This window comes from Ammodytes marinus (assembly GCF_949987685.1).
Source record: "Ammodytes marinus genome assembly, chromosome: 5".
Lineage (NCBI taxonomy): Eukaryota > Metazoa > Chordata > Actinopteri > Uranoscopiformes > Ammodytidae > Ammodytes > Ammodytes marinus.
Genome location: NC_137234.1, coordinates 32460954 through 32482367, shown reverse-complemented (window position 1 = coordinate 32482367; position 21414 = coordinate 32460954). Strand labels below are relative to the sequence as shown.

At 40.0% G+C, this 21414-nt stretch overlaps 1 protein-coding gene across 1 annotated transcript in view; it reads right to left on the bottom strand.

Moving 5' to 3' along the window:
• Positions 1 to 455: 455 nt before the first annotated feature.
• Positions 456 to 21414, bottom strand: part of hsf4 (heat shock transcription factor 4) — a gene marked incomplete at both ends in the record, with an annotated part of 30075 nt that continues 9116 nt past the window's right edge. The window contains 7 exons of the mRNA XM_080027468.1: positions 456 to 515; positions 12142 to 12207; positions 12393 to 12510; positions 17082 to 17294; positions 17428 to 17546; positions 18874 to 18973; positions 20048 to 20115. Of these exons, the coding sequence (XP_079883594.1) occupies positions 456 to 515; positions 12142 to 12207; positions 12393 to 12510; positions 17082 to 17294; positions 17428 to 17546; positions 18874 to 18973; positions 20048 to 20115 (744 nt within the window). The remainder of the gene's footprint in view (positions 516 to 12141; positions 12208 to 12392; positions 12511 to 17081; positions 17295 to 17427; positions 17547 to 18873; positions 18974 to 20047; positions 20116 to 21414) is intronic.

The window sequence follows — 21414 nt, the reverse complement described above, 5'->3', positions numbered from 1 at the left end:
CTCAGGCTAAGATGAACCGATTTCTAAAATGTTTGCACATTTATACTACATAGGAGCATAGAGTTCAATACACCTTCATGGTTCCACTGGGGGAGTAATTCTTTAATACAACGCTTCATCCCCCCCACTCCATACAAATTGTAAAGTGATCCCCTCCAAACGTAACTTCATTGAAGAAGCAACTATCTCTAACCGTTTAGTACCTGGTACCTGCTTTTATTGGGACCTTGGAGTAGGACAGAGAAACTGTATAATCAATGAAAGAGACTTCCGGATGTGATTGGTCTACCAAAAAGGGAAGTAGGCCTACCAGTTACTTTTACATAGTGGAAAACCAAAAAAGGCGAGTACAGGAGAGTAGAGCTTGAGCCATGTGATGGAGAAGTGTCATAACAGAATAAGTCACGCGATTGTTACCTTCCACTTTAGAAAGTACAGTCCACAGCAGAGACCCATCACTGTTCTTCACAGCCGGTAGCAGAAAAAGCCTCTGCTTCCTGGTTCTGGAACATGTACTGGGAGGGGGGATAACACACACACATTGAAAAAAAGAACATTATTGTACTTATCTAGACTACAATAATGGGATAGAATTGGGTGAAAGAGACTTCCGGATGTGATTGGCCTACATGATGTCTAATGTAGGCCGAGATTGCCTCAAAAGACATTCCATTTGGTTTTGTGAATACAGATTACCTCATACGTTTGAATTAGTTTGAAACTATGAAAGAGTAATTAAGTTAAATAGGCTAAATATAAAATAACTATATTGTCAGTCACATATTTTTAATTGCAGCAATTTTACACCGTTGTCTAGATCGCTATCTAATCTTGAATCTTGATGTATTTTCTTTGTTTTTACTATCTCTAAAATGCAATTTATAATGTCTAATCTTGATGTATTTTATGCCCCTGTAAAGCACTTTGAATGGCCTTGTGTCTGAATTGTGCTATATAAATAAAGCACTTGTTGCTTTGCTTTGTTACTAATATAGGAGGTGATCTGTTTGAGGTCATGGGTCTTTGTAGCCGGGGAAGGTTCGAGCCTGTGAGACCGGATGGCTTACAGCACATTAACATATTGGGTAACGCTTTATATTAAGGTTCTTGTTATAAGCCTTAGTAAATAGGTAATAAGGACCTTATTAGATGCTTATTAACATTAATTTGTGTTAATAAGACTATATATAAGTGTTAATAATAACATAATAAACATGTTGACAGTGTGATTATAAGACTTTTATAAGCACTTATAAGACACTTCTTAACTATTAATTGATTGCTTAATATCATTAATAAAAGTCTAATGAGTTTCTGATAGCTGTTAATAAAAGCGTTACAAACCTATTTATTGAGTCTTACTAACTTGCCTATTATGTCATTGTTAAACCTTTACTAAGGATTGTTTGTTGCTTTATGAAGGTAAACACATCTTTATTAATCAATTAATAACAGTTAACTATGCTCTATGAACAATGCTTATTAAGGTTAATAAGTCCTTTATTAAACACTTAATAACAGTTAATAAGTACTATATCTTGTCAAGGAGGATACAATGAGAATTAGAAAAACGACATGTAAATACAATGTTAGAGCGGTGAAGGTATTTGATTAGCTTTAATGTTTTTCTTGTTGAAGTACCTTCAAAAATGAGTTTTCTGAGTTTGGTTTGCAGCGCCATATCTTAGTTGGCTAAAGTCACTGATTTTCATCCCTCTTTCCAAAATGTTGTCTTTTGGCATCTAGCATAATGAGTGCATAATATATTTGTTTTTGCTCTGAAGTGATTCTTTCACCTCTATGTGTGCGCACACATGTTGAGTGAGTGTTAAAATGAGATGCCCCGAGAACGTAGTATATTTTTCACAATCTATGATGAATATGACTCGTATGATCAGTTTTGTGCCTCAAATCAGATCCTCAAAGGGCTTTTATTTTGAAGGTAGTTGTAAAACCGGAAGTTCCGTGTATGCAAGTCGCTGATGGCTTGACGCTAGCTTGACGGCCATGCTTGACAAAGTGTTTCACGAAAGTAAGGAGAACATGTCGGAGTCGTCAGCACGGTCAGCACCCCAAACCAGGTCTCTGAAAAATAAGAGGGTGATGTCCGAACTCGAGGATGACTCTTCTGGTAAGTTTAAGAATGTAATGCTATAGTAACGTTAGCTGGTTCTAGCTTGCTAGTTGTTTGCCTAGCTTACATTACTTTATTTCAGAAGCTTTGGTGAGCTTCTTTTTTGAGCTAACGTTTAGCTTACACTATCATAAAAACTGCAACCAAACGTATCTATTAACAGTTGTGTCATGCTAGCTTGTCAGGAAGGGGCAAAGTAATGCTGAATGGTTATTTCTGTGCTGACCCAGATGCTGCCCAAATTGTCCTAACTGCCAAACTGGGTCTACAGAAATATAAACATGAGCTGGCCAGGTATAAATTAGAATGCCAGGATGTTTTTGAATTGTATTACTTGATTTTATTTCAATACATTTTAAACTTTTAAGACTGACCAATTTTCTTACTATTTTGTTGACACAATCGGGGAACGGTGGGACTTGAAAATATTCCCACCTCCAAAGTGGGGAATGACAAAACAAGTTTGAGAACCACTGGGTTAGCATCTATATAGTTGTATGTGGTTTTCTGCTTGTCCTATCTGCAACAGTATAATGCTGACTTCTGATACAGCAACGTCTCGCCCAAATTCCTCTAGTGAGGATTGCCATCTCCATAAGGTTACAGATTCAATATGCAGAAGCAACTCATACAACCCTACGTCGTTTTATATTGTTTTACCTACAACAGAGTTTTTTTTTTTATTATTGTTTGATGGAAGTTTTTTTTGCTCTACTCGTTTTGTTGTTCTTATTCATTTAATATTTTAAATTAATAGTCTTTATCATTGGACACTTGAATTGATGTAAGGCAGCATTTTTATTTTACAAAGGTATTTATTTTTTTACATTTAGTAAAATGTTGTTCATGAAAGTTCTGGGAAACAAACAAACATGTTTACAATTGCACAGTTGTTAAGTGTTTTTTTTTTCTTTAAAAGTAAGTTTTTGTGCTTCACCTCTGTAACTTTGTATTTACATGTAGTTTTTTTTAATTCACATTGTATCCACCTTGACAAGATATAGTACTTATTAACTGTTAAAAAGTGTATGTTAAAGGATTTATTAACCTTAATAAGCATTGTTCTCGCTTTAGATCAGGTACCTTCAAAATGCATTATTACCTGTTTAATAAAGGACTTATTAACCTTAATAAACATTGTTCTCGCTTTAGATCAGGTACCTTCAAAATGCATTATTACCTGTTTAATAAAGGACTTATTGGCCTTAATAAGCATTGTTCTCGCTTTAGATCTAGTACCTTCAAAATGCATTATTACCTGTTTAATAAAGGACTTATTGGCCTTAATAAGCATTGTTCTCGCTTTAGATCAGGTACCTTCAAAATGCATTATTACCTGTTTAATAAAGGACTTATTGGCCTTAATAAGCATTGTTCTCGCTTTAGATCAGGTACCTTCAAAATGCATTATTACCTGTTTAATAAAGGACTTATTAACCTTAATAAGCATTGTTGTTAGAGCATAGAAATGCATTATTACCTGTTTAATAAAGGACTTATTAACCTTAATAAGCATCGTTCTTAGAACATAGTTAACTGCTAATAAACAAATAATAAAGGTGTGTTCACCTTCATAAAGCAACAAACAATCCTTAGTAAAGGTTTAACTATGACATAATAGGTAAGTTAGTAAGACTCAATACATGGGTTTGTAACGCTTTTATTAACAGCTATCAGAAACTCATGAGACTTTCATTAATGCTATTAAGCAATCAATAAATAGTTAAGAAGTTTCTCATAAGTGCTTATAAACGTCTTATAATCACACAGTAAACATGTTTATTGTGTTATTATTAACACTTAAATATAGTCTTATTAACACAAACTGATGTTAATAAGCATCTTATAAGGTCCTTATTACCTATTAACTAAGGCTTATAACAAGAACCTTAATATAAAGCGTTACCACATATTGTTTCAATGTCTCTCTCCTTTCTCCCTACCACTTCCTCTTGCATTAAATCTGTCAACAGCTCTTGCTGTGCTCATCTGTTATGCAGTGTCTGCTGTCTCTGAAGGAAGTGTATAGCCCAATCAGGCAACACAGAGGAAGACGAGGGTGGAGAGACACAGCAGAAGAAAGAGTGAGAAAGGAGGCACAAGAAGGGAACATGAGGGAAAGGTCTATGTAAGATAATGAGGAATATTGTGATTCATCTGCGAGAATAAAAGATAGTTCATTTTGATTTAATCTATACAGGTAATCTCACTGAGACACAGGGTCTCGTTCTCAAGAGCGACCTGTTTGAGACAATACAACATAACAACAATCAGTTACAGACAAGTACATAGACAGAAACTTAGATTTACCAGTGTAGGCTATATAATATTTAAATTGCCAAGTACAGGAAACTGAAAAATAATAAAAACAAGAAAAAGTTTCCAATTGAGAAGAAGACAGGCGTAAACTACAATGCGGAAATCCCATTTGAGATGATGCGTTGGCTGCGGTAAAGCGGCGCTTTGGGCGCGGTAGCCGCGTTACCAAAGCGTCACCGCACCATCGCGCAAGTTAAAACAATTGAACTTTTAACGCTCCAACGCGTGACGTTTAGCCGCGTTGGCCAATCAGCGGTGAGCTTGACCCGACGTCACGGACATCGGCACGGTGGGAGCATGGGTGGGAGGACAACACAGAGGCTGAGAAACACCGAGTAGGAAATGCGGCTGGCTGGTGATATGAAGCCGCTCGGGGTTGGGTTAGAAGACGTGGGGAAAGTGAGCCAGGAGAATGGGCTTCCTGGTTAATTCAGTGAATATAGCGGCTGTGCTTTAGCCAATAAACCAAGTTAGCACCGGTCGGATAGCGTTAGTTAACTCACCCGGTTGTGTGCGGCCACCACCTCCATAATGAACCCAAACATAACGGCTAAGTCCGGGGAACTTTCACAACGAGTACAGCGAAGCACCGGTGTTTATGCCTATATCTACGCCAGCCACGGTCCCGTCACAGCCAGGTAGGGTAATGTAGGCTACTTGCCTTTATTTTCTACTGCCCTATGCACAATGCTGCTGTAAATGTGTTTGGTATGGTGCTGCCTTGCTGTTTGTGTTCATTTCGGAGTGGCGTGAATCTGCAATGCTGTTTTGTTCCGTTCAGTTGCTGTTTATTTGTCTTTTGGCACAATTGTTGGCCGTGTTGTTGTTGTTTTTGTGTGGACATGAACGCTGTTGTGTCGGGTCGGGTCTGATCGCAGCCATGGTTGATTAGGGGAATAAATATATCGGGGGAGACTAGCTGCGTAGCGTTGGGCGCGTTGAACCATTTTTTGACACAAAATGACCAAGCGCCAGATCAGGTGCGTTGGGCGCTTTGGCCACCGCACCCAACGCGTTTGGTGTGTTCGCACCTTAAGAGAAAGATAAGATTGCTTGTGACTGAGCAACAGACCTAACAAGACAAAGCCTTAGCCAAGTAAAGGGTAGTTTGTTGACTTCAGATTTAGTCTTTACAGTCAGCTGAGGGTAGCCTGGTGCTACCAGACCATCGTACTTAAAGTCACTACGAGTAACATGGTCCATTGGCGGCCCCTTTGGACAAAAGCGGTAGTATTTTAACGACGCCCGCTGTCGCAAAGCTGTTTTCTAACTTGTGCCAGGCGTGCGAGTGTCAACTGGGAAGGGCGCAATATAGTGCATGTCCGTGTGTTGAAAGTGTGAGGGCACGGACTCTTTTCGGCTCCGTGAGAGTGGTTAGTGACACTGCATCAACTAATGCCAGTCAGTGCCACACACACCTGACTGCAATGAGTTGATGCAGCAGTGTCACCTAACTACTCTCTCTCACGGAGCTGAATGATTACGTGTCCTCACAAAGCGAATGAACGAGAGACGGCAGTTAGTATGGATCATGATGAGGTAATGTGTTTGTGTTGTTGATGTAAATAATTACTATTTCAGATGAATAATGGTTTTCTGATGATGGTGAAGCAAAGCAAACTTTGTGTTAGTACCAACCGCTAGGGCTGGGCGATTAATTGAATTTAGATTTCGGTTACAATTTTGGCTTCCCTCGATTATGAAAACAAGATAATCGTAATAAAACGGTTATTGTGCGGCACGCTGGGTCATGTGTAGTAAATGCAGCGCACCCTTCTGTCTCCACCTGCGCTCCGCCCCGCCCCCGCCCGAACACTGTCGCTTTCAGCGATTCCAGTGCAATTGTTTATTTAGCATAAAGTTAAAACGCTCGTCCAGGATGTTACACCGAAACACAAAAGCCTTGCACGATTGAAGCAGCGTTTCACTCGGTGAAACATGGTGTGAGTGAGACACTGGTTGCGTTCCGAATCGCATACTCTTTCTTTTTTCTATTCTACATACTACATCTGACGATAAAAAGAATCTAGTTAGGATGCAGTAGGCATACTATTGGGACATACTTTTATCTCTTATTTCATCAAAACATTGCGCCTTGATCTTGCCTCTTGCTTTTATATCCGTCGCATCCCCGTTTGTTTTCATATGGAGGCTTCGTCGATGTTACGTCACTTCACGTGCGCACTGGATTGTGGGTCAGAATCGCCCAAATAGGATGCACTTTTCAACACTAACAATCTTGGCCGCATGAAGTAGGACATCCGGGTACTTCTAACCATCCTAAATCTGGCCACAAGAATCGGGACATCCTAAATCTTTTTTCTACATACTATATAGTAGAAAGTATGCGATTCGGAACGCAACCATTGTGATGGCGGTGGGTAACGGTGTCATTCACTGTGAGAACTTGCCGGTGTGAGCCGCCGCGCAGAAAAGCTCTGTGGCTTTACGGGTAAAATGATAGTCGGGGATTCCTGCACGTTAACGTTGTTGAGGGGAAAGGCTTCCGCTTTCTGATTGCATTTCTCGAGCCTGAATATATTGTGCCATGTCGGCAAACTATCTGCGCGACAAGAGCAAATATACAGTGAGACGCACCCCCTCCGTTAGTTTCAGTCTACAGACGAAAAGTTACAACCAGCACCTAAGCATAGACTTCGTTTAAATAAAGTGTCTAATTTTTATGATCAGCGCTCTGATGCAAATTCTGAAGTCTGAACATTACGGTGTCAGCTGTGGTGTAGTTTTTTTTTACAGCAACTCAACGTGCACTGCAAAAAAAAGAAGGCAATAAGTCGATCTTTTTGTAGATTCATAGCCTACCTCCTCTTATAAGTCGAAGTACAAATCAATGAATGGTTCACAATCACATCCCTAGTAAAATATTAATTTTACTCTTAGATTCGAAGGTTTTACTGATTATTTATTTTGTGTGGCTTTTTAGTTGTAGGCTATGTTTGAGGAGCACAATTGGGAGTTTTGTTTATGTAATGTTGAAAGAATTGGCTGAATTTTCATTTTGGTGCATCCCTACAATGAATAATCGTCTTTATTAACCGTGATTACAATATCAATCAAAATAATCGTGATTATCATTTTTGCCATAATCGAGCAGCTCTACCAACCGCTCAGTCTAGTTCGCTCCCGTGAAATTGTATACACGTTGCTTGGCAACGCCCTCGTCCCGCCCGTAGCCTATATCACTCTCCCTTTTTGCTTTTCTTCATTTCATTCTCTTTTTTTTATTTGATGGTTCAGCCCTGTTATCAGTCAATATGACGACAAATAACTGTCTCAAACAAGGCTCCCGCTCCCCTTCCCTCACCTGGAGGGATAGGCTTCTCAAATTGCGTTGCTGCGCCACACTGAACTCTGCGACCAATACAAATATGTGACCATAGAGCCTGCACGAGCGAACCGAAAATCGGACTGAGTGTGCCACCTGACCAAAAGCAGTAATAAAAACTATAAAAACATCTTTCTTTGCACTGATGGTCTCGTTTGCTGTTAAAGGTAATTTATGATTATCAGGGGAAACATGAGGCTGTTTAAAAGATATTTAAATGTTACTCTGAGCTGCTTTAAATTTCATTTGTACAGAAGGTCTGGAACTGCTGTAATTGGCAAACGTTCACTCACTTGGAGGCGGGTGTCTGTTGAAGTTTAAAACTATTGGATCTGCTCAGTGCCACTCTGGATTAGCCAACCAATTGCATAACGTTTGGTCGTGAGCCGGCTTCTGACGGTGCGTTCAGAGAACTCGGAAATTTCCGACTTCACTACATATTGTAGTCTATGGATCTACCGGTACCTGGCAACGGTAACTTGGTAGAGCCTAACGTTTAGTTATTTGGATGAGAAAGGTTGTAGGCGTCCATACTTTCCCGAGCAGATGCACTGGAAACTGAAACTGGAGCGCGACTTCGACGTCATCGTTCTCAGCCACTTCCTCTGTTCGTCGATTGGACACTCAGAAATTTGTTCGAGCAAAATCCCACTAATACACCCCATCCCCAGACTGACTACTGAAGGGAAAATGAAATTTGGGTGGAAGTAGGTGGGCGGGCAGAGCCAGGCTAAGCTGAGGGAAGGAGAAAGATGCAATTGTGCTGAAAATATTTTAAGTGAAAGCACCAATATTGCACTGCCTCCCACATCAGAGTTTCCCTCATTAGCAAAAAATAAATAAAAAAGTAGTGCAGCGGCAGCTAACGCTGGTTACAGAATGCCTTTGGGTTAATGACGCCAAACTTATGATAAATGAGCAGAGCATGGGGTGAATGGGTTACATACAGACTGCGACTGGAAGTGGAAAAATCTGCAGCACTCTCTAATTGGAGTAGTACTGATTGACTGTCTGCTGCACTAACAAAACCTGAACAAAGGCTAAGGAGATGTAAGCTCTCCTGACATATTACACTAAGCATCAAGAATTCTGCTTTTTAGAAGGATAGCCACAGCTTTGGATGATGAATGAGAAAGCATTTTCTTTCAAGAGTTCTAGTCATTATCTCAGCTATGACAGCAGAATGAGCTCAACCGACTATGTGAAAGAAAGGCTCTAATACACTGTAGCTTTTCACAGAATGTTCCCGGGTTAGATATGTTTGCACTATGACAAATAAATTGATAAACCCATTTGGAGAATTTTAAGACTTACATAAAAAGCAGGCAGTTAAATAGTTGTACAAATCAATAATTCCACATCACATGACCAGGATATTGCCATTCAAAAGGCAATGGTATGATATTGTGGTATTCTAAGTTGTGAAAAATGTCTCTGGCTGACACTTGCTTTGTCATTTTAGCTCTGCACTTCCTCAGGCTTACTCTCAATTACAAAGTAAAACATGTAAAACTACTGAATCAATGTTCATTTAGCTTTTTCAAATACTTATTACCATTCAGATTTAATGGCCCTTTAGAAGGTGATAAAGTCATGAACATTTAATTACGGCGGTCATTTGAATATTAAGTTTTAATAATGAATAGCCAGGAAGAAAGATTGTTTACAACAGGGGTGTCCAAACTACGGCCCGCGGGCCAACTGCGGCCCGCGTCAAAAACTGATTGATTGGCCCCTGGCACATTTAAAAAATATAATGTAATATGGTCCTTTTAATTTTTAAATAATTTAAATGCACTCATTATATTACAGAGAAATGTGTTCCATAAAAGAAAAAGAGCAACAAGCCCATCCCAGAGGACCCTGCATAATATTTTATTTTAAATTAATATTATTATGGAAAATCTATGTGTCCTTCTCCAATAGCTTCTAATTCATCTGACACAGTGTCTCCATTTTTAATTTCAGTGTCTCCTTAATTTCCCTCTCAAAGTGCACCAGATGCATTTCATGCATTTCACTTTAAAAACTTTAAAAAATCTCCCGGGGGTCAGGGCTGTACAGTGCGACAGTTTTGATCTAATTTGCTACTGAAATTGATCACGTGCGATGATGAATACAAGTCCAGTCACACCAGTGCTAATGAGCAGATGCTGTCTCTTTGAGACACAGAGGAGCGATGCACAACACTGCTTAGAGGGCTCTACATTAACACTCGCCAAATGCGGGTGAATGTAGTCTTAGGCGAGTAAGTTATTAAGTCTACCCTCCACTTTGGCTGGTGAAAGATGTGTGCTCGGGATCTGTGCTTGTGCGGCGATTATAGCGTCTAACTTCACCAACGGTTAAAACAGGAAGGAGACGGCTCTCTTTACATTAACGCAGTCAAGTTAGCGCGTGTGCAAACAGAATATTTCCTGTGCGCCTACAGAATAAAAGTCTGTTACTAACCAAATACGAGTTGACTTTTATTTTGAAGCAGGTAAGAACAGGAAGTTAGCGCTTCACAGCCCTGCAGTGCTCTAGCTTGAAAAGTAACTCCTTCAGCTGCAGAGAGCAGTCAACAGTAGTCTTTTTAAACAAAGTTTGACACAACCTATTTAACTTGGCCTAAATTGTATAAATATGTTTACTAATTTATTTAATAGGCTATATGTTCAATGTTTTAAAGTTTGGTTTTCATTAAAAGAATGAAATGTTCTAATTTGTTTTGTTATTATTAGCCTAATATAATAATGATATGTTTATATAAAAATTATATAGATATAGATATTATTTTTATAGTTCTATGGGGGTAAATAATTCTGAATCAGCAAAAAAAAGTGCCATTGGGAGGTTAGACTCTTTTGTCTAAATTGCTATCAGTGCACCCCTATTCATTTTTCTACAATTATTACTGCACACTAGGATATCATATTCATTGAGAATCTCAGATAAAACCAAGATGACATGCTCAAAGGTAATTAGAGCTAAATGCAAGGGTTAGGGTCATGCAGGTTTTCGATCATACTTTGTGTGCTACCAAATTTATTTTTGTGCAACTGAATTTTTTTGCTTGCTAGCACCAGTGCTACCACTTTAAAAAATAAGCGTACAGCTACGCAGGGACACTAGCTGCGTAGGTGCGTTGGGCGCGTTGAACCATTTTTGACACAAAATGATGAAGCGCCAGATTAGGAGCAACATGAACGCGCATAGCTGTCGTTCGGAGGGAGGAGCTACAGCAGGTAGAGCGTTGGGAAAACAGCCGTTGTGATTCCAACGGCTGTTTTCTAGCAAACTCTCAACCCTAGCTTTAATGGTGTTAGGCATTCAGGGAGACTTTTTCATGAGGCTTATCAGGCCAACATATATGCAATGGGGTTGATACAGTTTTTAAATCCTTCATCGCTTTATTCTCCACTTCAGCTGTTAAATGCAATCTTTAGAATGCAACTGGAGAGTTACTGTAGGCTTTTAGGCTGTTTGTGCTCTTCCTGTGACAGATGCTGTTGGTGGAAGAGCTTTTTCACAAGGTGAGCCACATTAAAGACTATCCAAGGTCCACAATGTTTCGAGACAGATTAAACAGCCCCACAATCATGTCTATTAAATACAAGGTGGTCAGAAAATGACACTGACAACGCTATTATTGATTACTTTGCCATCGTGCAGGTTAAGCGGCGGACCCTGTGACTTTCAAGGTACATACTGGGAAGAGGAGGATTGTATAGTACCGTATCCCGAATCTAAGAGTCATATTGGACAATTTAGAGCTGACTGTTTAGCGTTCTACGTGTACACTCATTATTCCAGTTTGGCAGGAAACCCGTTGTTAATATACAGTAGTTACCCACATGTAATCAATGGATCAAACATGCCTCACAATATCAACTTTATAAGTGGACACCAATGTTGTGTATACTGGATTTCCCTGTGTCCCCTAGTGACCAAAAATAATTAACACAGTTTTAAAGAACATTTAAAATTAAGACATTTTACTTTAGTCTTCTTGTGGCAGTATAACGTTAAATACAGCTACCTTTGCAAGTGTACATAAGTGTACACTGTCTAGACAAACACTCTGGAGAGGACAGCCTTCAGGAAGACCTTTGAATAAGCAAAGACTAACAGCACTCTATAATAGAGGAGTATTACAACAATATCAAGTTAATATCAATTTACAATAAGTAAAGGTGCATTATTTATACCTCCTTGGGATGATAACACAGTTGTTAAGCAGATAAGCTGCCAGGACGATTAATGGAGCAGTGGATTACCTTTTCTGATTATAACATCATCTTCCTCCATTCTTTGTTTAGCCCTATGTGTTATCGAAATACAGTCACACTGCATGACTTACTGATTTGAGGTTGGACTCCATCTCTGTGAAGTTCCACTCGGTCAAAGGCAGGCTTAAACTGAAAGGCTGCAGAGGGGGGAAAGAGAGAGAAAGCAAATATTCATCATGAAGTACAGTATAAAGTTTATTTGGCCACTGTGTGCTGTATAAGGAGGGATGGATACAATTTTAAATCTCAAGACATATCTGAATCTATGCACATTCAAACAAGTTGTCTGTCGGTATGTTTGTGTATGTACAGATTTACTGACATCCATTGCAGCGCTGGCTGCAGCTTCCACAGTACTCTGCTGATGGCTCCTGAGCAGCAGCTGCTGAAGCTCCTCTAGGCTCATGTCCACGTTCTCCACTGCATCTGAAGCCTCCACTCTGCACACACACAACATTTTTGGGGGAAAATTTGTAATGTGCCTACCGTATGTTGCCAAACGCTAGCCTTGCATATGTGGCTCCCCCTATATGCATATGTGGCCGGGCTCCAAATGCATAGGTAACACTATTGCCACAAAAGTTCAGAAGATAATTACTCTGTTTTGTGAAGATTGGACAGTTGCTCAAACAGTTATGGCAAATCAGCAGCTAAACCCCGCTAAGCAGGTTTTGGTCAATGGCGGCCATATTTTTTGACTGATCTTGCTCAACATTAAATGACATATGTATTTCAGTCCCTAAGGCTGTATACCAAATTCGGTGATGATAGGTTGAATTCATAAAGTAGATGTAACATGACTGTACTTCAGTTTATGCAAATTAGATAAAAATCCATGACGACAGACATCTATGGTCCAAGGGTTTTATTTTGTAGAGCACATTGAGCTTGATATGTTTTAACAATGTAAAGCTAATCTGACTTTCGGTGCGAGGGGCGTGACCTTACAAACATTGCATTTTTTAGGTTAATGGTTTTGGCATTTGTGGCGCCCCCTATTGGTTGGGCTCGAAATGCTTTAAGAGACATGCTACTAGACATGTTATCCATATATCCCCTACAATGTATGATAATTGGACAATGGTCAACTAGTTATGGGCAATTAGCGGATAAGCCCTGCCCCTGGGAAGAGGTCTTGGTCGACTTTAAAGGTCACATATTATGCTAAATGCACTTTTTAAATGTGTTCCAACATATCCATGGGTCCACGGTGTGCCTAGAGACTGCCAAAATATTAAAAAATATAACAATCTCTCCTTTTCTCACTCTCCCCCTTTCTGAAACCCCCACCCCTCCCCCCAATATACTCCGTTCAGAATTCTCGCGGTTTATGACGTCATAAACTGCACAGCCACATCCCCATATTTTCTTTATATGTCCATGCTTCCCCCCCACATTAGCAGTAGTCTATGATAACCCCACCCCCCCATTTCTTATTGGTCCACGGCCCCGAGATCCGATGGAAAATTTTACGAGTGACAGCCATGTTGCTTTCCCCGCTAAGCGACAAGATGCCCATAGTAGCCTACAGCCTGAATGTTACATACACCAACACAGAATGCTTTTGCTCATATTCCACTAATTTATCTTAACCACAGCAGTCTGCCTCGTTTTTAATAACACAACGGATAGGAAGTTACTTGTGGGTTTTTTCAAACAGTGAAACTGAAAGAAATGTTTTTATTGGTGTTTTTGCCTGACTGGTGTATAGCTATTTAGCTTTTAGTTAGTTTCAGTTTATTTCGATCAAAACATATTCACAACATTACTTACATAAGTTTAAAAAAAATAATAATAAAAAACACACAAAATAACACAAAGTTGTCATCGTAATTTATATATTAATTTCTTATAAATAGTATTGATTGAAAAGGTGTAGGCTGAAGCCTTAGCTTATTGCGCCTACCCTTTTTACATTATGTTTATTTATTCTTTTTTCGTTGGTCCCTCAGGATCTTATTTAATTATTATATATATATATATATATATATATATATATATATATAAAAAAAAATATATATATATATATATATATATATATATATATATATATATATATATATATATATTTGTTTTAATAATTTGTTTGATAGTTATTGTAAATATTATTGCTATAATTAATTCCTGTATATGTTAAACATATTACATGTAAAGTTATGACACAAGACAAAATACATCCACAATACATATTCACAGTGCCATTCATGCCTCACTTTTATATTTGTTAAGCATCTTCTTTTTCAGTATTTTTTTAAATCTTTGTACCGTGTCACACGTTTTAATTTCTTCATCCAAGACATTCCACATGTTTACTCCTTGTACCGATATACATCTTTGTTTTACATTTGTTCTTATATTTATCTTGGTAAACATGCACATTCCCCTTAGTTCATACTTGCTCTGTCTAATCTGAAACAACTTCTGGATACAGTCTGGAACTATCCTGTTTTTGACTTTATACATTATTTGCATTGTTTTGAACTCCACTAAGTCTCTAAATTTTTGTGCGTTTGAGTTTATAAATAATGTATTGGTTGGTTCAAGATATTCTGCTCTATTAATGATTCTGATTGCCCTCTTTTGTAAAATAAAAATAGACAAGCTTTGGGACAAGCATTCAGCTTTTGCTCATAAAAACATAATTCTATTACCCACACCAGTCTGGAAATGCCTCGTTTTTAACAGGACAAAGGATTGGAACTTAATAGTGTGGAAGTCAACTTTGAAGATATTTTTTTCACTGATTTGTGTGGTATTTTTAGTTTATTTTATCGTCTGAGTCTTTTTTTTAGCGTTAGCGCCCATGTAGCTTCGGTTGTAGCACCAAGTTTTGCTCATAACACGCTGTTTATATTCCCCACAGCAGTCTGAAAATGACTCGTTTTTAACATGACAAAGGATGGGAAGATATTCCTGTAGAAATCAAACTTTGAAGCTACTGTTTTCAATGGTTTTAATCATGTCAGGTCATGTCAAACTGTTCTCAAAGTATGGCTTAGCTCCGGCCGGGTAAACACTGTGTTCGCAGTCACGCAGTGTATCTCTAGTATCGCGAGAGCACGGCAGTGACGGTGGGAGAGCCCCATGGACATATAAAGAAAGCCCGGCAGAGAGGTGGGAGGGGCCAGCCAGATCGCACAAATATACAGTATCTCACAAAAGTGAGTACACCCCTCATATTTCTTCAAATATTTCATTATATCTTTCCATGCGACAACACTGAATAAATGACACTTTGATACAATGTCAAGTAGTCAGTGTACAGCTTGTATAACAGTGTAAATTTACTGTCCCCTCAAAATAACTCGACACACAGCCATTAATGTCTAAACTGCTGGCAACAAAAGTGAGTACACCCCTAAGAAAAAATGTCCAAATTGGGCCCAAAGTGTCAATATTTTGTTTTGCCATCATTATTTCCTAGCACTGCCTTAACCCTCTTGGGCATGTAGTTCACTAGAGCTTCACAGGTTGCAACTGGAACCCTCTTCTACCCATTCATGACGACATCAAGGAGCTGGTGGATATTAGAGTCCTTGCGCTCCTCCATCTCCCGTTTTAGGATGCCCCAAAGATGCTCAATAGGGTTTAAGACTGGAGACATGCTTGGCCAGTCCATAACCTTTACCCTCAGTTTCTTTAGCAAGCCAGTGGTCGTTCGGAGGTGTGTTTGGGGTCGTTATCATGTTGCAGTACTGCCCAGCGGCCCAGTTTATGAAGGGAGAGGATCATGCTCTGCTTCAGTATGTCACAGTACATGTTAGAATTCAATGAACTGTAGATCTCCAGTGCTGGCAGCACTCATGCAGCCCCAGACCATGACACTCCAACCACCATGCTTGACTCTAGGCAAGACACACTTGTCTTTGTACTCCTCACCTGGTTGCCGCTCCACACTCTTAACACCATCTGAACCAAATAAATGTATTTTGGTCTCATCAGACCACAGGACATGGTTGCAGTAATCCATGTCCGTAGTCTGTTTGTCTTCAGCAAACTTTTTGTGGGGTTTCTTGTGCATCATCTTTAGAATAGGCTTCCTTCTGGGATGACAGCCATGCAGACCAGTTTGATGCAGAGTGCGGCGTATGGTCTGAGCACTGACAGGTTGACCCCCCACCCCTTCAAGCCCTTCAGCAATGCTGGCAGCACTCATACGTCTATTTTCCAAAGCCAACCTCTGTGTACGACGCTGACCACGTGCACTCAACCTTCGTAAACTGGGCCGCAGGGTGGTATTGCAACATGATAACGACCCCAAACACACCTCCAAGACGACCAGTGGCTTGCTAAAAAAGCTGAGGGTAAAGGTTATGGCCTGGCCAAGCCTGTCTCCAGACCTAAACCCTATTGAGCATCTTTGGGACATCCTCAAACGGAAGGTGGAGGAGCGCAAGGTCTTTAATATCCACCAGCTTTGTGATGCTGTCATAAATGGGTGGAAGAGGGTTCCAGTTGCAACCTGTGAAGCTCTGGTGAACTACATGCCCAAGAGGGTTAAGGCAGTGCTGGAAAATAATGGTGGCCACACAAAATATTTACACTTTGGGGCCAATTTGTAAATTTTTTCTAAGGGGTGTACTCACTTTTGTTGCCAGCAGTTTAGACATTAATGGCTGTGTGTCGAGTTATTTTGAGGGGACAGTAAATCTACACTGTTATACAAGCTGTACACTGACTACTTTACATTGTATCAAAGTGTCATTTATTCAGTGTTGTCCCATGGAAAGATATAAAGAAAAATGTGAAGAAATGTGAGGGGTGTACTCACTTTTGTGAGATACTGTAGGTCATCCTGAGACCAGAGGACAATCAGGGTATAGAGGCTTGCTACAATAAATGATCTGAACGGGTTTTTCAGCAAACAACTAAAATAATAAGTATTAGGGACTACTTAAACCATATAAAATTGACAGCAAAGTGCATAATATGTGAGCTTTAATGTTTATTGGGTGAAAATTCTAAACAAAAATAATTGAGAAATAACTTGTATCCTATGTGAGCACCATACCTGTCCAGGGCAGGTCTCTTACTCCTCCTCTCCACAGGGCCCCTGCCCTCCAGGACAGACTGGACCATTGCTACAGGGAGGACAGGAGGCTCAGAGGAACACACCTCACAGGAGGAGGCCACAGCCTCTGCTCCCCCTACACTGCCTCCCTTCCCTCCTGCTCTCACTCCTGGACTCACAGGCTCCTCTTTGATCAGCATCATGCACTTTTCCCTGTTGGTGTAGAGTCAGATGTGATGGGTCAAACATAGCGCAAACTTCCAGTAGCACAAGAAATGCATTGAAACAGGGTCAGTTCAGTTCATCTTTATAATGGGAAATAGTAAAGTTATATAGCGTCACTCACCTGGTGTCGTCGGGCTGCATCTGGAGTGCCATGCTGGCCTGAGACATGTCAGTAACATCTGATATGATTGGTCCTCCTGTCAGCCCACTAGTAGAGCAAGAAGCAGTATCACTGGATGGCTGAGGAGGAAGAGGAGAGGACTGTGATGTACGTTTGCTCTTGGCTGTCTTCTCCTGTTTTTCAAACTCTTTTTCTAACATTTCCCTCTTTGGTCTATTGCGCATTTGGAATGAGTTGTTGTCAATGTTACATTACAGATTTACAGAAGGCCTATACAGCCCTACAACACATAAACACATTGGTTTTGTAGTGTTGCCCAGGCAGCAATGACTGCACTCTGGCTCTGTGATGAATGTGCTTTAAAACCAACCAACTGCACTTACTGCACTCTCAGAGACACTTTTTCTACATTTCCCCCCTCTAGCTCTCTCTGTAATTTAAAAACATGATATATTTTAATAAACCAACATCTTGTTGTTGGTATCCACTCCAGCATTACTTAATGTGGCAGAAGCTGGTAGTTAACTGTTTTAATGAAGGAAGAAAAAAAACAGCTAAACAAGTTTGACCAGCTTGGTAGAGAAGCAGTTATTGCTCAGCTTTAGATTTCACTGGAATGTATATATTTAGTGTGGTATACTTTTAAATCACAATTTAAAATGTACTAAATAGTTAACAGACATAAAGCAAAACAAAGATACACTGTAATCTTAATGCCCATGAAACTATAAATAACTAACAAAAACATACTGGCCGGCCAGTCTTTGTCAACCTCACTGCTACTGTAGTAACTGTTCTCAGCCTTTCTAGGGCATCATCGGTCCCTGCTGTGACTAATCTTTATGCCAAAAAAACATCAATTCACCTCAAACCAAGGTTTCATAAATCAAATCTGCAGCCTGGCACTGCTACCCCCTAGTGGGGATAGAATATAACAGCTGGACTGATGGCAGTAGGTTAAAGGGAGATTTATGTGATAATATTCACTTTGATGGAGTGGATATGCCATGTTTAAGTACACTCTAAATTCAGATTCAATATATGACATAAATGTCCTAAACCGCTGAAGAAAGGGATTACTTCTGTATTAAGAGTGATGGGTGCTAAATCAATGGGCTTCGCAAATAAATTTAAAATCCCAACAGGGCCAAGCACTTAGGAAGGCCAGCCAGTAACTTTAAAGTTGTTTACTGCGTGTGGCTGCCAGCTCCATTTGTGCTGAATGTGGAAGGTCAGCAGCACAGCAGTTTGCTTAATGTGTAAGGGAGAAAGGTTGCACCAAATCAGCACTAATAACTCTACAGTTATTAGTGCTGATTCATTGTACAGCAAAGATAGACATAAGATAGAAAATAATTTAACTGATTAAATACATGCTTCCTGGACCGCAGGAGTCGAAAAGCCCAGTGATCAATAAATAAGGTGCATCATTTTCACTTTGCTCACCGATTGGATGTAGAAGGGCTCATGCATGGGCTCCATTGGGTGACTATGGCTGAACTTGGAGGCAGGAGGGCTGGGAGAACCATCGTCTAACATCAGGGGCCTGGATGGATCATTTGATTTCACTTTAATCAAATCTCGGTAAAGGACACAAGGGCACCATCATAACAGAACTACAGAACTAATGGATGACTTGAGGCTGTTCCAAATTGAAGCGTTATTGGGCTGACATCTGTTCATTTTACTTTTAGCACTCCTTCTGTTTTTCAATGGTAAAAATACGTCCATATAAATACAACTGTACTGTACAGCACTACTTCACTATGCTGCTGTATATCACTATTTATCAAATGCATGGCAACATTTGAGAAACATCATCTTCTCCTACTGATGGCTTCAGGGTTAAATCAAGAATATTGTACAAAGGCATACTGTATTATTCAAGAAAACAACATGTTAACAATACAATCCCATCATGATTTCTGGAGCACTTTTTGTCATTAAAGATGCCGTTGATGTTGATGAGACCTTATAGGAGGGGAAGAGTGAGGGCATGGGGGAGTCATGGGAGTATGCTGATGCCAAACACAGATGGTTAACATTCAGAGAGAGTATGAATGCAATGAGGTCGTACACCACAAGCATTTCAACATGGGGTGAAAATGCATCCTTGCCAGGTATCTCGCTGGCCTTCAAATATACGATCCTATAGCACTTTTGTGTTGCAGCGTGCCTTTCCTTTCTCATGTCGGCCTTGTTCACACAGCAAAGCTGAGCCAGCATTTTACACACACACACAGGCTGTAGCAGGGTCATGCACTTTGCCCTGCCTTCACAGTGTGTGTGTGTGTGTGTGTGTGTGTGTGTGTGTGTGTGTGTGTGTGTGTGTGCGTGCGTGCGTGCGCGTGCGTGTGCGTGTGTGTGTGTGTGTGTGTGTCCGACTGACTGATTCAGCACTTGTTTCCATTCACAGCGCTTGTTGAGTTAGATTGTTCAGTTTGTCAGCTGAGCCAGCCCTTCCCTCTGCCCCACTGCGGCCCTGTTTGTCTCGCTTTTGTTGATTGCTCCTCTGTGTGTGTGTGTGTGTGTGTGTGTGTGTGTGTGTGTGTGTGTGTGTGTGTGTGTGTGTGTGTGTGTGTGTGTGTGTGTGTGTGTGTGTGTGTGTGTGTGTACTCACAGCTTTCTCTTTAGGCCCACGGTGCTGGGTGTGTTGGACTGCATCTGGCTGAACAGAAACTGAATCAGCTGGCAAAGGGAGAAAAAGCACAGCATGAATCAGCATCCTGCTCACTAACACACACACACACACACACACACACACACACACACACACACACACACACACACATTCTGACCGAGTATTTCCATTCTCTAAATGTAAAAGCAAGATTTTCACATTGTCACAAGTTTTATGACCATTTGCCCAACCTGTGTCAACTCATCAGAATGTGCTTGTGATCTGGTGATATACGTAGAGTAAAGCCTGACACACATTGAACCTTTTTGGTTTCTATCACATATAGCCTACTGTAGGTAACACACATTGAACAATAAGGTAGAACTAGAAAATCGATTCAGTACATTTCACATGTAGAAATGTTCAGATCATTTGCCTAAGTTGCAATAGCACGCTGACATAAAAAATAACTTAATTAATGCAGATAAGTATTACAAGCATAATGTGATACTTAAAGTATCAAAAGTAGAAGTACACGTGCAAATTGGCCCCTTTCATATGTTAAATTATTAACAGTATTTTGCTTTTTATCGTCCTTGCACAAGATATTAATTGGTGCACCGGTTTTTATCTTCTACATTAAGATAACTCTTCCTCCCTCCTAGTGTTGTTGCAAGATAAGTAAAGTTACAATTTTATTATTATTGTCAATACATGCTGAGCTCACATAAATCCAGCACAAACAACCTGGCTCAACTCCAACGTAACTCGGTCTAATCAGCTACATAATTCAAAACAACCATGTGGCCATGCAGGGCCTTTAATGTATACAAATGCATGATTATTTTATAGGGTCATCCGATCTATGTTTTGTACAGTAGGCTATGTCAAATCGAAGTGACTATAACTGTCAAATAGACACAGTGAGTTCAAAAGAACAATAGTTCAATATTGCAATAGATTTCAAAGTGCAACACTTGGGTAAATACACTTAGCTGCTTTCCAGCACTTCTGGGATCCCTCTGAGAGCTGACTCCCTGAATGGCATAATTGTTCAATTAAGACCATTGACTCATGATGTAACAGGCCACTAAGCATAGCCGAAGGGCTTAGTGCATGAGAACAATATTGATCGTTCGTATGTGATAAGAATGTAACACAGCAAACCTAATGAGCAACCAATATCCAAGGACGCTTAATCCAAACTAGCAACTCCCATTACGGATTACTGAGAGGGGAATTATACTCAGGATTACATGATTGTAGTTATCTGGCTGGTTGCAGTAATGAGGCCTGTAGTAATGGTAGTAGTGGTGAAGAGTTAAAGGTGCAGTCATTCTGGAGAATGCTTGTTGACGAAACCACTT